Source organism: Sylvia atricapilla, chromosome 6 (genome assembly GCF_009819655.1).
Source record: "Sylvia atricapilla isolate bSylAtr1 chromosome 6, bSylAtr1.pri, whole genome shotgun sequence".
NCBI classification, from domain to species: domain Eukaryota; kingdom Metazoa; phylum Chordata; class Aves; order Passeriformes; family Sylviidae; genus Sylvia; species Sylvia atricapilla.
The window spans coordinates 1,600,680-1,617,279 of record NC_089145.1 but is presented as its reverse complement, the minus strand read 5'-3'; the positions used below and the strand labels follow the sequence as shown (position 1 = coordinate 1,617,279).

At 43.7% G+C, this 16,600-nt stretch overlaps 1 protein-coding gene across 2 annotated transcripts in view; it reads left to right on the top strand.

The window, feature by feature from the left end:
* ANO1 (anoctamin 1) overlaps window positions 1-16,600 on the top strand; it is a 72,170-nt gene that overhangs the window by 20,010 nt on the left and 35,560 nt on the right. For both annotated transcript variants that reach the window (XM_066320466.1, XM_066320464.1), the window contains exons 2-4: window positions 11,034-11,212; window positions 13,772-14,098; window positions 16,432-16,530. In XM_066320466.1, the coding sequence (XP_066176563.1) occupies window positions 11,034-11,212; window positions 13,772-14,098; window positions 16,432-16,530 (605 nt within the window). The remainder of the gene's footprint in view (window positions 1-11,033; window positions 11,213-13,771; window positions 14,099-16,431; window positions 16,531-16,600) is intronic.

Below are 16,600 nucleotides of genomic sequence, written 5' to 3'. Positions count from 1 at the left end.
TTTTCTGCAGCTCTGCTCCAAGAGCTCCTCTGCCACCAGTGGTGGCTGGAAGTTCTCAGCACCAAGTGTCTCCCAAGATCAGGACGCTGGGACTTGAGCAGAAACAGATTCAGTTTGGGCATCTAAAAATTAAGACGAGAGCAGAACTCTCAGTAAATGGTGCAGCCAGTTATATCCCTACCCAAACCAGCTCAAGGGCAGAATGGGCCGAATTTGTAAATCTTCCAGCCCAGCCCAGTGGTGTTGGTGGATTGATGAAAGATAAATGGCTGTCACCACCAAAAGATCCCTTTTTCTCCCCTTCTTTTTTTTTTCCCTCGAGCACAGCAGCAGCACGACCAGTGCCTTTGGTTGTGTTGCTACAAAGTGTTTCCATATTTAAACAGTGCTCCAGATTGTTTATTGACGTGGATAAGTGATACAGCATCCGAACCTCTGGGAATCGCACCACATCTTTCCCAAATAAATAGGCACGAAGGAGAGAAGCCAAACAGGATATAAGTGCTCAAAAGACTCGGGCATCGGCAAGAAGTGTGCCTTTCTGTCAAACCAGCAAGTCATTGCTTTACCATGAAAATCAGCATTTCAGACACTGATTTTTCTGCAAGTGGCTGATTTTTTTGCTGCCTGGCTTCTTAAATCTTGTCTAAAAGGCCGTGGGCTGAGTCCTTTCTAAGAGCCTGGTGGCTGATTAGCGAGTGTAAAGATTAGCAGAGAAAGCACTGGATGTGGGAATTGGTTCCTGGGCTGGAGTAGGTGTGGTGATGGGTTTTTCCCCACTGGAACATCATGTTCCAGTGACAACCTGGGTCTGTAGGTATTTCCTGCTGGGAGAACTGGCACGCCAAAGGCTTTGGGCGGAGTCAGCTCACAGCTACACTTACACTTGCTCCAGTTTCCAGCGCCATTGCAGCATCAAGCCTTTCACAAAATACAGTTTTGTGCTGTACCACTGTGGGGTGTAAATAAAGAAGACTTAGCTTAGTGCTCTAAAGTTTCCCTGAAGCCTCTCCAGGGCTGCCTGGAGGTGTGCTGTGGTGGCATTTGCTGTCCTGCCTGTCTCTGCTCCCAAGGACAGGCAAAAACCAGCCTGCAGGGAGAAAAGCCATAATGAATTCAAACTGTTGATCCGAGGTACCAATACTTCCAGAAGGAATACAGTTAAGAGATGAGAGTTTTCAGGGAGGAAGGGTTATTTTCACCTAATTAAAAAAAAAAAAAAAAAAACAAAAAACAAAAAACCAAAACAAAACAAAACTGTGTTAAAATCAGGCAAAGAGAACAAGTAGATCCAGAAACATCACAAGTGTGTGTTGGCTCAGGGGGATGCTGTGGTGAGGTGCCCACTCCTCTGTCCATCCTTACCCCTATGGAAAGGTGCCTTGATGCTGAACTGGACTGAAATCTGACAGCGTGAAAACAAAATTTTACCCCATCAAACATTTTTTTTTTCACCCTCTGCAACCGGTTCAAATATTTTAAATATTGTCTGCCCCCAAACGCAAAAAATGCATTGTGCAATATCTTAATAAAAACCAGCAACTGCTACAGGCCACAGATATCCAAAAGGTCAGTAAAGCAAATGGCCCAAGGATGTTGCTGGCATGTTATCTCAGTCAGATTTGAAATCAATCAGAACTGCAATGCCTTTGTTTTTATTAAGCTAGTTGCCCTCTCTGCCTTAAAAATACCAATATTGCCATCATTTCTGCAGTCAGACCTTTCCTTTCTCTCCATCAGCAATACATTTATTGCAGGCTTAAAAGCAACCACTTCAAGATAATTTCCAAAGAGTTTGAATATTAAAAAAAAAAAAAAAAAATCCAAAAAAACCCACCCCAAAACTAAAATTGTGGAGACTGTTCATGAGACTAGAAACCTAGCCAACCAAAATGTGTTTTGTAAACAGGTTTAACAAACCCGCCAGCACAGAGAATATGCTATGAAAAAGCAATCAAGTTTGTAAATAGCCATTTACAACGTATTTGGAAAAAGTTTGTGGAATAACAGATACTGTCCTTTAGTGAATCCAAAAAAATTACTTTTCTAAAAATTATGGTAAAACACAGGGCTTTTTTTTTTCATGCAGAGTTTTGTTTTTCTAAGTGTTTCAGTGCTTGAAGATAAGCAATATATTAAAGTTTAATTCCATTTTATTCTGTTGTTTGGGGGTTTTAAACACAGAATGGATAAACATTTACCAGATAAATGAACAGCACATTTTCCTTTCTCAAAAAAAAAAGAGAAGACAGAAAGTGAAATATTATTCTGCTAACCAAAACAGAAAAAACCCACAATCAAAACTTGTCTTAGGCTTATAAACTTAATCACACTTTAGGGGAAGATAAATTCCTTTCCTAAGTTCTAGGATGAAACCTTGACCCTGCATAAATAACAAGGTTACATCCTCAATGTCTTTCTCAGGAAATATGAAAACAAATAATGTTTTCTCTCTTTCTCTTTGTGTTGATGTCAAATGCTTGCTCTTGGCAGGAGCTGCTGTTCCCTTTCTTACCCAGAATATCTTTGGGCAGGCCATCACTGACCACGTGCCTGTGATGAATTTGGGCCTTTTTCATGGTGGAACAGCTGCAGTTTGGGAATTTAAAGAAGATTTGGCTACAGAAAAGACACGCTGTTTGAAAATCTAGAATTTCTAGTTTTGCTTGTTTGGGCCATACTTTGGTGATGCCCAGAAGTGTTTCCTTAGCTGAGGAGGATTAATTTCTAGTACTAAAGACAGAGTGTTGAGGGTTTGTTGTGAGAAGAATGATGCCCCTCTGGGGATGCTTGTGATTGTCTGGTGGTGGTTTCTCAAAGAATAATGAACAGAAAGATGGCAAAAGAGGAGAATCCTATCTCACACTTTTTGAAATAAAATACAGGACTAGAGTTGGCCTTTATTATTTCTGTTGTCATTAGTGTTTTACATGGTCGTCATAATTGCAAATAAAGGTTGGTGGGGGAGGGTTTTTTGTTGTTTTGGTTTTGGTGGTTTTTGTAGGACATCTCTGTGAGTTTGCCAAGATGTCCTGGTTTATACACAGGTTGAGCACAATGATCCTTCAAAATAGGTCTGTGTTAGGTACTTGTGATATTAACTGCTTGGGTTTGTTGTTTGTTTTTGGAGGGGAGCAGTGTTAGGCAGGTGCATCCTGATGTAGAAATCTGCCTCTTTAAGGTCCACGCCTCTGGGATGGATTCTGAGCTCCTTTTGGAAAAGTGCTGCTGCAGAACAAACAGGAACAAGTTAGGAATTAAACTTAGATATTTGGATAGAGATTTTGGCTCAGCTGCCTTTGAGCACCTGCAGCAACCACAGAGCCCTCCATGCTCTGCTTCTTTCCATTGTAGAGGTGATAACAATCTCATGGCAATTTCCTCTCCTTTGTTTTTGGGCAGGAGATGTGGATTGACCAGTGTACCTTTGGATAATCCAGGTTTATTCATAAGCCTGTTCTCTGTTACAAAACCTACAGGGCAGCTGTTTATACCGAGACTGGATCTTGACTGCTCCTTAGATACAAAGATGTGTTAGATAATAAATATTGTCAAAAGCTCCTTAAGGAGGAGATCTGGTGAGCCTGGGCTCAGCCCTGCTGTCGTTCTCAGCTTCCCTGCCAAGGGATAAACTGCAAAGAATGTCCATCCTCAACCATTCCAAGTGTGCCTTTCACCTGGGGGCTCTCAAGGAGCCTTACCAAGGCACTGGCCCACTCCTTCCCCGTGCTGGCCCCAAAGGGGAGCTGTCTTTGCTGATGGATCAGCTTTCTGCTCCAAGACTTCTGCCACTCAGGATGAGGCCTCTGGGAATCCTGAGCAGGGGTGTCTTGTTTTCCTGCAGTGTGCGTTTCTGCATCCCCTGGCACGGAGAGCTAGCTGGCTGGGACATGGCACCCTCCCAGACCTCAGCTCTTCCTGAAAACCAAGGAGCAGAGTGCCTGGTTGCATCCACACTCCCTAGGGCTTCTGCCTCTGGTGTGCCTCAGATTGGTTCCTTAGGACTGGGGAATGCAGGGAATGGCGTTCCCATGGATAGACAGGGGCTGACAGAGCTTTTCCCACTCCCTGATTTGTGTTCCCTTGCTCAGGGAGGGAGATTCTTCCAAGTGCTGGTGGAACTTGCCCCCTTTATTATCTTATATTGGTGTTGTTCTGAGTTCTAACTGCAGGGCTGTGAAGAAAACTCCGGAGAGCCAAGCTCTTACTCAGGACAGGATTTGGTTGGATTTCCTCAGGGAGCACAGAGCTGGGACCGTGGCTGGGTATCTCCCACCCCACCGCATCAGCTCCACCTGCCTGGGCACACCCAAAAAACATATGTAACTAAGGTGGAGCTCTGCCTTGCAAAACCCAGTCCCTGTGACTGCCTCTGTCAGCTCAAATGTGGAAAAGCAACTCCTGGATATGGTGCCTGTGGCCCAAACCCTCTTTATCAGGTGAGCAAAGCCTTCCAGGACATCCATGACTGGGTTTATGCAGCCCAAATGCCCTCGTGGCTTTGCATGGAAATGTAAACACGAGTGCAAATGTCTCAAGATTAGGATTTTAAATGGGAAACCTGAGGGATAAAGAGCAGCTCTGCCAGTCAGCACCCGTACCATGGCCTCAGCCCCAGGCTGCAGTCCATGACTGAGATTTTAGAGTAAAACTGTCACTTTTGGATCCTCATTTCCACATGTTTGGTATAAAGAGTCTTTTGTTACAGCCTGGTAAAGGAAAATATACATCATATTTTACATGTATCTAGATACATTTTATATTTAGGCTATGGTGAGAGTTAAGGTATCCACTGTCCCAATAAATATCAATTCTCTCACCATAATCTCTTTTTTTAGTACTTTTTTCCCTTCACCTTACTTCTCTCATTGATAAAAACTACCTTCCCTTGGAACACACAAACAAAAATAATGAGCATCATAACCCTGCAAAATATATTTAACAGGATTGACAAAACATGGATTCAGTGGTTCTCCCATATCTAGTTTTGTTTTCACCATAACCTTGAGCAGAGTTTTAGTGCTGATCTTTGTGCAAGAGCAACAGGAGCAAATAATGTTTTTCTGATGCCTGGCAGAAGTAGAGTGCTTAACTTAGGTGTCCCAGAAATATGTCTGAAAACAGATTTACTTTATAGACCATTACAAAATTGTTGGTAATTGTGGAGAAAAAAGTGAAATTTGTCTTGAGATGGGAAGAGGCTTTATGTGTTTTCATAAAATGTGAGATTTGAGGGGGTCTAAAGAAACAGGCAGAAGTGTTATGGAATTTGTATTTTCTAGTTCTTTATGTGGTGTTGAAAATGCCATTTCAGTCAAAATGTTCATTACCTTTACAGGTTTTGGGAGGCTTTGCTCTTCGTTTTTACATTTCACAAAGCTTGTGTCAGATCAGACGTGTGTTCAAGCCCAGGGTGGCATCCACCAAACAGGGTAAATAAATCTTTAAAAACAAAAATAGACAGGCATAAATAAAAAAATGATGTCACTGCTGTGTGTCCTTCTAACCTGCTTTGAGTATGGTGCTGATAATAATAGATCAATAACTTTAAAGCTGTAGACAGCCTTCCAGGAAAGCTGCACCCCACTCCAGAGCCCCACCATTCTCAGTAGTGAGGAACAGAGAGCTAAGCCAGCTGATCATCCTATTAATCCTGCCAGGAGCTGAAGTTTTTCCACCCGTGTGACTCCCAAGCCCCAGACACAAAGGGTCTGAATGGGCTCTGCCCTTCAGTGTGAGTTGTCAGCATCAGGCACAGCAAGGTCATCCTTCTTTGGAAGTATTTCTCCTCTGCAAAGGAAACTGTCCATGGAACCCAAGATTTATTTCACTCTTTGAGCTTCTTTTTTTTTTTAATGGATTGGGTCATAACATCATGCTTGATTCATTAAGGTAATAACCAGCATAGGCCTGGGCTACAGGTTTTAAAATAAATGGAAAAGCAAAGGAGATGGGTGAGTTCCAAAGCGTCCTACTTAGCGTGCTGCTGGAGAAGATGAGACAGGCAGGGTTCACCTTTCTGCAGATGGAAGGGCAGGAGATATCAACATCCCTGCATCCCTGAAGGGATGGACAGGAGGTGTCAACACCCCCAGAGGTGTTAAATTTTCCCCAGGGGAGGTGGGCTGCCTTTTCCAGCAGCCCTTTTCCTGCCAGGCCGGTCAGTGATACGAGTGAAATCTGGCTGCCTCTCCACAAGCAGCACAGCTCGAGGCAACATCTGGCTGCTCACAGCTGGAAAGACAAGGGAAAATTCACCTCCAGTTGTGCCTGACATGGAGCTAATCAGGGTGTCAGGACTTTGAGCAGGACACAAGCTCAGGACGTGTGCGGACACTCCTTGGAGAGCGCGGCGGCTCCTGCCCGGGCTGCTGGGCCGGGGCCAGGGCCTCGTAAACAGGTGTCAGCATCCCAAAAAAAGAACTGCCCTCCTTGCCAGCAGCGGGTATCCTCGCTGGCATTCCAGCATGCTGGCTGGCATTCCCGGGCACGGCTCCTGGGGCCAGCAGGAGTGACCGACCTGCTGCTGGGGTGGCACTTGGAGCCTGCCCGCCACTTGCCTCGTTTTTCCAAAGGTTTTGACCTCCAAATCTGACAGCCTTTGGAGGGTGTCTGGGGTGGGAGAAGGAAAAGGGGAAGCGATAGGCGAGTCACTTGTGAGAATGATGGTTTTCTTTTCTTAGGATTAAGGTCTAGCTTGGAATTTGGGAGATACATGAGGCAGAGGACTGGGTGAGGGCGTGCTGAAGGAGGATCCTGCTGCTAGGGGGCAATGTGCAGCAAGCAAAACCCCACTAAAGGCATTTTATCTCTTATCAAACTTCTTCCTCAAGAAAAAACCATAAATCTAAAAGTTATCCAGCATATTGTACACACTAATGTTTTTTTCTGCAGAAAGAGCATATTATACACAAATATTCAACCTTTACTATAGGCTGTGTGTGTTTCTTTTAGCATATATATCTCTGTGTGTGTGCATGACTTTGTTAAAACACTTCCTCGTTACTTGCATGATTCTGAATTTTTCATTCTGAATTATATCGCAGTTTATATAAAGCAAAAAGATAAGGGTGTGGACATTTAAAAGCCTCGAATCACATGGTCTTGTAACTATTCTGCTGCTTCCCTCTTGGGAACAGCTGGGACAGCTACCTCAGATGTCTTCGTGACATTTTTTTGTTCTACTGCTTTCTTAAACCTGCTCTCTAAAAGAGAAAACGAGACAAAACAAGGAATAAAATAAAGAGAAAACAAGGGAAAGCAGTTTTAGTGACATTATTAATTTCAGGTTGAGCAGGGAAATAGTTGTTCATTTGTTTAGCTGTACTCACACTGACTTGATGATGCTTCTTTTAGAACTAGGGCAGGGTATTTCTTTAAGAGTTGCATTGTATGAATGCAATTTTAAAATTAATTTTAATGACAAAAATACTTTTTGCCAGGGAATATTCAGTGGCTATGCATCATTATGACTATAATGTTAATGGTTGATTGAATAATGGAGAAAATACATTGGTTTCTACAGCAGGTTTTTGATTCTTCAACATCCAGTGAAGAAGCATTGTCTGAGTGAGGAAAGGTTACACTACAGTGTGCCAAATTTCAGCGGTGGAAAAGTGATCATCAATTAATTAATGTTAAGGCTTGCAAGATGAGCTTGGGAATTTTAACAGCTGTGACTGAAATTTGAACAGAGAAGAAGTGGTTTTGAGTTTGAGGGGTTTTTTATTAGTTCAGTCTGGTTTCCCATTTGGTTCGGAGTGAGAGACTCAAGCATGGCTTTGACTCTGTGTCCCAGGAATATTAGGGACTTCTGCTGACTCAGAATCCGTGGGGTTTTGGGATCATGGGCTTTATGGCTGTGTTGAAATACACTGAGTGCTTCTTCAAGTCTTTGTTGTAGTGTTTTCTGCTTAATAAATAGAAGAGAGTGGGTTAGTCAGCATTAGAAGGCAGCAAAGCCAGCACTTTTCACAATGCTCTCCTCTTTCAGCTCCCAACAAAGAGATTAGGATGTCAGTCTGAATAAGAACATTAATATTCTTTGCACTCCTCACCTTTCCTCTTCTTTCTTGTCATAAATAATTCTGAACATGAATTTATTTTGAGATTAAATTATTGTTCTTGTTTAATGTGATTAACATAAAATATTCATGGTTTTAAGTCTTTGAAATGCTCTACTCCATATAAAAAAAAAAAAAAAAAAAAGAGGTTTAGTGTTCTGCAACGGAAGGCTTTGCCCTCTGCCAAATCAGCACAAGTGAACTGCTTGTAATCCCTGGGTATTTGTAATTACCAAAGTGGTTTGGATGGCTTTACTTAGCATTAAATCCTGACATCATCCTTAAGTGCAGAAATCAAACTTGCTGTCATTAAGATCATATCAAGAAAGCTCTCACAATTCACATATTTTCCAGTAGCCATAACAAACCAAAATTCTATGATTCATTGCACTTGTTCTTTCCATTATTGCCGGGCTAGTGATGTGTAAACAGAAATGTAAATATCTGCCGGTGTCGGGGTCTGGAGGGATGGTTTGGGCTTGCCCAATGGTGCTGAATCATCTGAGCAGGTCTCCCTGTGCTCCGTGCTGGGGCTTAACAAACACTGCTTGCAAGTGCAGCTTGAGAGCACAGGGAGGTCCTTTGGGCTCAAAGAAGGTTGTGATTTTCTCCTCTGAGCCTGTTCCGTCCCAGTGGTGATTCCTAAACTGGCCCTTTTCAGTTCACAGCTCCGTTGTTCAAACTCACAGTCAGCTGAAGGTGCTTCTCTTCTAATGGCCTCAGCAAAATTCTGAAATAACTGGGTTTTGCTTAGTACAGGAGTGGAAAAGAGGGAAAAGAAGGGAGTACTTTTACAGCCTTAATCCACTGTTTTTACAAAGTTGCTTCCAGCACCCTTCCAAATAAAAATGCAGGTTGTGAAGTTCCAAAAGTTGTATTATTTTATGAGGATTTTGCAGCCACAGGATAAAGGCTTGAGTACACAGGATTCTGCAGCTGCCCACACTTGTTTCAATTCCCGACGTTCAGGAATGTACAGGCCCTTATGCGCCTGTAAGTGTTGGGAAAAAGAGACCATACACATGCAGGGAATTGTTAGAAACATTCCAGCTGCTCCCATGAGCCAGCAGATTTTTGGCTGCACCTCTGTATTCCCCCCTCCCCCCAAAAAAAGTGCCTTGAGCTGTTACAAATTGCTGTTCAAGTGGCTCGCTGGGTTTGGTGCTGCTGCCCTGAGATCTCAGCAGTGGTGCTGTCTGTCTTGAGAGAACGATTGGAAAGTGTTAAAGAAGAGGCAAACTCAGCAGCCCAGCTCTGCAAAAGTGTGGGTGTTACACATGTGTCATGTGCACCTGAACATGTGGAGGGTGATTGCTGCCCAGGTTTTATGGTGAGGTGATGATGGCAATGAGCACCGCTGCTCCTGGGAAAGCAGCTTGGGGCAGCAGATTGCCCGGAACTGAAATCAACATCCACGAACTCATGGTGCTGGCAAGCTCCAGAGGAGCACAACTGCAAATTCCACAGAAGCGTGGCTTTCATAACAGTAATGTTTACCTTTCTCTGATAAGCTCAGGACATGTGCCAAGGCTTCGGTTTCATCCTCCTCCTCTGCCTGCTGCAGGCTGTTGTCCCCACCGGCTCCTGCCTTGTCCCCACGCAGAGCCTGGGCAGAAGTGCAGTGATCAGGTTGCTTGGGGCCAGCTGTGGTCAAGCTCTGACCTTCTCCAGGGATGGATGGAGATTTGTAGCTTCACTGTTTCCTTCCCCATTGTTGTTAGAAAATTGAGATTTTATATTTATATATATATATATGTTTGGTCGTAATTTCCCTTGTTGCAACTTGTGTCTGTAGCCTCTCACCCTTTTCTCATGCACCTGTGAGAGGAATCTGGCACATACCTACTGTCTGTACCTCCTCAGTTGGTAGTTGAAGGTAGCAATGGCACACCCATCATTTGCTCTCCCTTCTCTGGGCTGCAGAAGTGGGGGGCTTTTTTGGGTTTCCATTTTTCCAGCCTGTCAAGACTCCTTGAAGTGGCAGCCTTACCCTGCAGCTTATCAATCCTGCTCCTTGGTTTCACATCATCTGCAAATTTGCTGGGGCGTGGGATTTTCCTTGTCTCTTCCCTTGACATTATCCCTGAAGTTCAACCAGACCCAGACAGGGTCATTCAGTTTCATGTTTTCTGTTGTTAAGGAAAGATAATTTAGTATCCATAAATTCTACAGTTCTTGTTTTATCTTCATTCTTTAGATGGGCAAGCCCTGCTCCTGTGCGGTTTAAAAAAGAAAAAGGGCACAATGCTGCAGTATTTTATTTCAGTGTCGAAATTAATAAAATCTTGGAACACTTTGCCTTCTACTGCTTGCATATGTGCCCATATGCAAACACCAGTTTGCATTCTGTCACTTATCTGGTTGCTCAGTTTGTTGTGAAATTTTTATATTAAATCCTTTAGCTATCTAGATACTTAAACAGGAAATGGAAACCGTTCTGATGTCTTCATCAGAAGCAGATTGAGAGGGAGAAACCTCCAGATTTTCAAGACTACTGAAATAAGAATGGTTCAGTAAATCAGATGCAGGATGTAGGTACTTGAAGGGAAACCCTTAACTTTGTTTTTCATCACGAACAAGTCGAAGGAAAAAATGCCTCCTGAAAAGGGAGAGGCAGCATGGCACCTTATCCTCACCAGCAGTTTTCCCCTTTTCCCCCCTTTTTCCTCCTCTTGCCAAGAAATACAATCATTCCACGAGCCCACAGAGCGAAAACATCCTGAGACACCACTCCAGGATAAAACTGTACTGAGTTTGAGCACTGTTCCTCTGGAGGAGGACGAGACCCAGGTAGGGCTGAAGAGGGCTGAGGAAAGCTGAGAAGGGAGGAAGGGGAAAGGGGTGGGAGCCCTGCCCAAGGGCTCATTGGCAGAAGGCAGGAACAGGATACGTTTCAGCTTTTGGGTGGCTCTGGGAGGAGCAAGTGTTGGGATTAAAGAGTCTTGATAAAATTGTTCCCTTCCTTCTCAGACGCAGACAGCGAGTTTCATGGGGTGGACTTTCTGCCAGAAGATCTCAGTGAAGCTCCAGAGGAGACAGGAATGAGGGTGAACAAGAAGTACTCCTGTCTACCTGCTGAGGAGAAGGGCATCCACATCATCAACATCCGAGCGATCGAGGATATCGGCTATGACCAGCAGGAGAGCACGGTGAGTAGTCACAGCCTGCTGGCTCAGAACACGCACCCTGCACTTGGCCCCTCAGCTTACTTCTCATCCTTCCCACTCCCAGGATGCTCTGAAATCCTCTCCCTCCGTTTTTCCAAGGTGCTGGGAAGGATTGCCACCAGGCACGAGTCCATGCTGTTGTGGTGGGGGTTGTTCTCGGACGTGTGGGAAAGGGAACCTGGTTTAACCTGTAGCATAAAAAGGGGCTGACTCTTCTCAGAGTAAGGAATCTGGCAATAAGGCTGTGCCAAGCTTTACATCTTCTTGCCAGCGCAGAGAAGAACAAAAGAGAATGTCTAAAATTTCATGCCAAAGCCATTGTGGTAGCAATTAAGTGGTCTTCTGTAGCACACAATAGAGATTAGATTTCCAGTGTCATTAGTTGCTCCTCAGTTAAATTCTTTAACACAAATTTTATAGGAAGTTAGTAATATGAATACCCAGCTTGATTACGACTTGGTTATGTAATTAAAACATAAAAAGAAGTTTATTAAGGTGGAGTGGGCTATACAACAGATTCACTGGGGAAAGAGGCACTAGAAAAAGCAACATGTGATTTATTGTGCTTGTGCTTAAAATTAGGATGGAGCATGGGGGAATGATTCTGTCAGGGTGTTAAAATCCTCCTGCTGTGGTGAAACTGAAATGACTTTTCTCAGTCTCTTTCACAGCTGAAGAGACAAGAGCTTTACATGGTCTAAGTCAATGCAACTCCATTTAAGCACAGCAGCACTGCAAGAGAATATCTGGCCCAGGAGTATCTTTCAGCATTTATACCCCATCCTTAAAATAATCTGACCATTAATTTCTCTGAAACAGAACCAAGTTTTTTGGCTGCTTCCTGTTTGCTGTGGGATCTAGCTGTTCCCACATATAAATGTATTTGTTAAGGGTTTAGTAGCCACGGTTCAGCCTGGTTTTTCGGAAACTGCTGTTTAATTAGTAAGATCAACACATCTTAAAAAAATTAAGCACAATCCAGTTAGTTGCCATTTGTTAATATTTTGTTTCTATAGAAATTTGTATAAGTGAGTTGCCTGCCACAAGCAGACTGTCAGCTTGCTTTAAAAAAAAATGTTCTGAATTCACAGGTGTGTGCCATTAATCATAAGGCAATTGGAAAGTAATCTTTATTAATGGTCCTTCATATCAAAGTTATGCCTACAAACTAAATGAGAATATCTAGGTAGGGCACAAATATTAACATACTGTGCCCTGAAGAGTTTGACATGGCTAAATAACCTCTCCTATTTTCATGGAATGGGGAACAGAGGCAAGAGGACAATGAGCAAACTCCATGGTGGCTCCAAATGCTGTATCATTTTATTATAGATTTTTTAACTTGGTGTAAAGGGTTTGGTTAAGGGAAAGAGGGATGAGATCCTAAAGGAGAGAGAAGCAGATATCAAAGGCTGTCTAAAATAACTTACATTTAGTGTGGTATGTATGAAATAAGCAGGTGTGCACATCCCAAAAAGATTTTAGCATTTTGCAACTGATGACCAATTGCTCTCTTGTGGAGCACAAGTCCTTCTCCCTCCATGGAGAATGGATATTCTTCTATAAACTTAAAGGCCAGAAAAGTTTCCTGGTCACTGAAAAGCCACTCCCGTGATGGGTATTTTTTGTAAAAACAAATGCCAATTCCTAGTGAATTTTATTCTTTTTATTTTTATTTTTTTTAAAGTATGTGCATCTCCAAGGGTAGAATTGTGAATTATGCATGATAAGTGTCATAAAAGCAGAAATAAATAAATTGTTAGTACCTTTTCTTTGTTTCTACAGTTGCCCTGTGCAGTTTCCAGATAAATGCTTGGAAAAGAAGCTGTGTTTTAAGCCTTACCTTTCGTGTATCTTGCAACACTTACCTAGCATTAACTCAGGCTGGGAATAAAGCCCTTGCCACCATCAGATTGCATAGTGACACGGGCTTTATGAGTGGGAAAAAGAAGTGGTGAACTCAATAAGCAATGACCCCACTTCCCTGGCCCCTTTCCATGGCGTTTTTGGCTGCACCGCAGGACCAGCTGGCTCCCTTCAGTCTGTATCTAAGATGATCTCTTTCTCAGATGATACAAACTTGCAATGATAGATAAGAGAAGTGAGAAATGTTTCCACACGATATTAATCTATTTGTCAGAATTGCAGCACTGCAGATGTCATGGGTGGAAAAGGACAGGCGATCTTAGTGGCGATTAACCCCCGAAGGAGAAAACCAAACCCAGCAAGTAGCTGACTTATGAACCAGTGTGCTGGTGATTATATTAAATCCCAGTCATGCAATCTATTTATTTCTGGCCAATAAAATCCCAGCTGGCTATCAGTAAAATTAAAGGTGTTAACTTGCAAAAATCTTTTGTAGTAAGCAGCATCGGGGGGGACTCCTCCCATCTTCTGGCCGTCTGGAGAGAGGGCATCGTGTGCTCCAGGCAAAAGGAGCCTTGACAGGAGAGGATGGTCTGTCTGATGCTTGCGTTGGGCTGTGCACTCATTATTATTCTTCTCTCCCCTTCTCTCCACACCCCCAATCCCCACTTCCAGTTATTAAATTCCCTGTCCAAAAACCCGGATGCTGACTGCAAATACGGGCTCTACTTCAGAGATGGCAAGAGGAAGGTGGACTACATCCTGGTGTACCACTACAAGAAGTCCTCGGCCGGGAAGGCTCTGGCCAGGAGAGCTCAGCACAACGATGCCAGCGTGAGAAGCAGCAAGCAGGACCAGCCCCTCCCAGGGAAGGGGGTGCAGCTGGAGATGGGGGAGAGCGAGCCTCACATGGATTACCACGAGGACGACAAGAGGTTCCGCAGGGAGGAGTACGAGGGCAACCTGGTGGAGGCTGGGCTGGAGCTGGAACGCGATGAGGATGTAAGGATCCACTTGGAGGGGCTAAAGACAGGAGAGGGTGACTGCTGGCTGGGTCCTGGAGGATGCTGAGCTGTGCCTGTGAGCCTGGGTCCTGATCAAGCTCAGCTCTTGCAGGGTTTGATTGCAGTTCTGGCAGTCAGTGCCATCCTCACCCACTGATTTATTTGGCTGCACAGGAGAGTGCCATGCTGTTGTAAATGCTCCGATGAGGTGAAGTTCCTGACTTTTCTTGGCCAGGATTTATGGCACACCCAACCATTGCAACATTGTGTTGTGCTAGCTGGAAGTGAGGCTTAAGGTGCTCTGAACACTAATCCTACTTCGGTGGGTTTACAGTACGCAGTGGTTTGGATCCTCTGGCAGTTCCACTCCCAAGGAAAAAAAAAAATGAAATCTGACACAGGCAGTGCCATCTTTATTCCTCAATATAGGCTTGAGGAGAATTGAATTTGTTGAGGAGGCTCTGGTCCACACTCCTGCTGGAGCACATGGGTCTGTGTTACAGTTTGCTCTTTCCATTCTTAGACATGAACAGTACAGCTTGTAACATCTTCCACCTGCACCCTGAAAACAGGATATTCTATTAAAAGCCCATTAGACCGTGTAAAAAAATGATGTATGTGAAGTGCTGCCAGTGTGTGATTAGTAGAAATAGACACAGCAGTATTCATTTCAAAGAAAGCTGCTACAATTATCAACCAATGTGCCTCAGACTCCTGAGAGAGAGGGTAAACATTTATGCTGGTTTTATTTACAGGATCTAAAAGTTGAGATACATTTCGACCTGGGAACAGACTGTGAAAAAATAAATTTGCCACCTATTACTCACAAGTTACAGACATTTATATGTTTTATATATTATGTATAAGTAATATATATACTTAATGCGGTACAATGGAAGAAAACTCCAAAACCTCTCCCCTCTCTGCCTCCCAGTGAAAATCAGACTTGCTTTCTGTCCAACCTGCAGGTTCCTATAGCAAACAGGGAGTTTGCATATGCGAAGTCATAGATACTTAAATCCTTTGCCAGATGGGAGGTTTCCACCTATGGCTGTAATATGATTTCAGATGATGCAGAAGGGCTCAGGGGTCAAGCCAGGACACCATAAAAGAGAGGGAACCCTGTACTTTCAGTGCAAGACACCAAACCACATGAGATGGAAGCGTAGAGATGAAAGTGAGACTCGGGGATTTACATCAGCTTCCAAAGCCAGCACATCCAAGTAGGGGGGAAAGATCTGCAATCAGTTGGGCCTGAAAAGCCACAGAGCTGCACTGGAGACCTCACTGATTCCAAAAGAGCAAAGGTTTCTTAAACAGATGGTGTTTAATAAATCACTTAAGCTCAAGGAAATGGCTGGATGGTCACACACAAAGAGCTACGGTCAGTGGCTCGATGTCCACAAATAATTGATTAAAACAAGGCCAGGTTGGACAGGGCTTGGGGCAGCCTGGCCTGTCCATGGCAGGAGCGTTGGAACCGGACGATCCCTAAGCTCTCTTCCAACCCAAACCGTTCCACGGTCCTCTGAGCAACCAGCTTCTAGAAAGCCAGTAAGAATACAGCTGTGTGAAAGCTAGTTATTATAATAACTGAGTTGGTGCAGCAACAAGATTAGAAAGATTCATTAAAGTTCATTTCTCTTCTGTTTGCCGAATGCCTCCTAGTCAGATATCGTCTGCCCAGTGCCTCTGGAATGGTTGCTCCAGGGGGAGCAAACATGGGTGTATGTGGGAGTGCCAGGAGCAAACATCCATGTCCGGCCCTCTAGAATACAGTTCAGAGAATTACTGGGCTGCAGGCAAACCACTAATATTGCCATTAACTCCTATCCTCCTTTTGCTTTGTTTGGTGGAGTTCTTCCTACCCTTTTTCCTAATTGTAATGGTTTAATGGAGATAGCCACATTTGATTCTGAGGCTGCTCCTCTGAGGTATGAGCAGCAGCTCCTCTCTCAGCCTCAGCCATTACAACATGCTCACCAAATCACACCACTTTGGCTGGATGCCTCTGCTTCAAATTCAACTGGCTCAGCCTGTATTTGTGTCTACAGTCATTAGCTTTTATTTCTCAAACAGTTTTTATCTGTTTAACCTTGTGGTAATTGCTCTGAGAGACAATAACATTTTTTGAGTCATGTTCTATAGCAGCTCAGCACAGTGAGGTGTTCAGTGTTTGTCCTGTTGTTAGAAACCAAATCACTCAAACAAATGGGATTTATCATGTTGGCCCTAATGGACTCTTTGGTCCTTAAATATGTATGAATCACAAGGGGTAATGTATTTCATTTCCTCTCATCAGTAACATTTTCCTCTGCTTTTTTTTTTTAGACTAAAATCCATGGGATCGGATTTGTAAAAATACACGCGCCGTGGAACGTATTGTGTCGAGAGGCAGAATTCCTTAAGCTCAAGATGCCCACAAAAAAGGTGGGTCCTGATTTTCTTGTTTTCCTCATGAAGGCATGCTTTAAACACATGTTCCTCTCAGAGCGCCTTA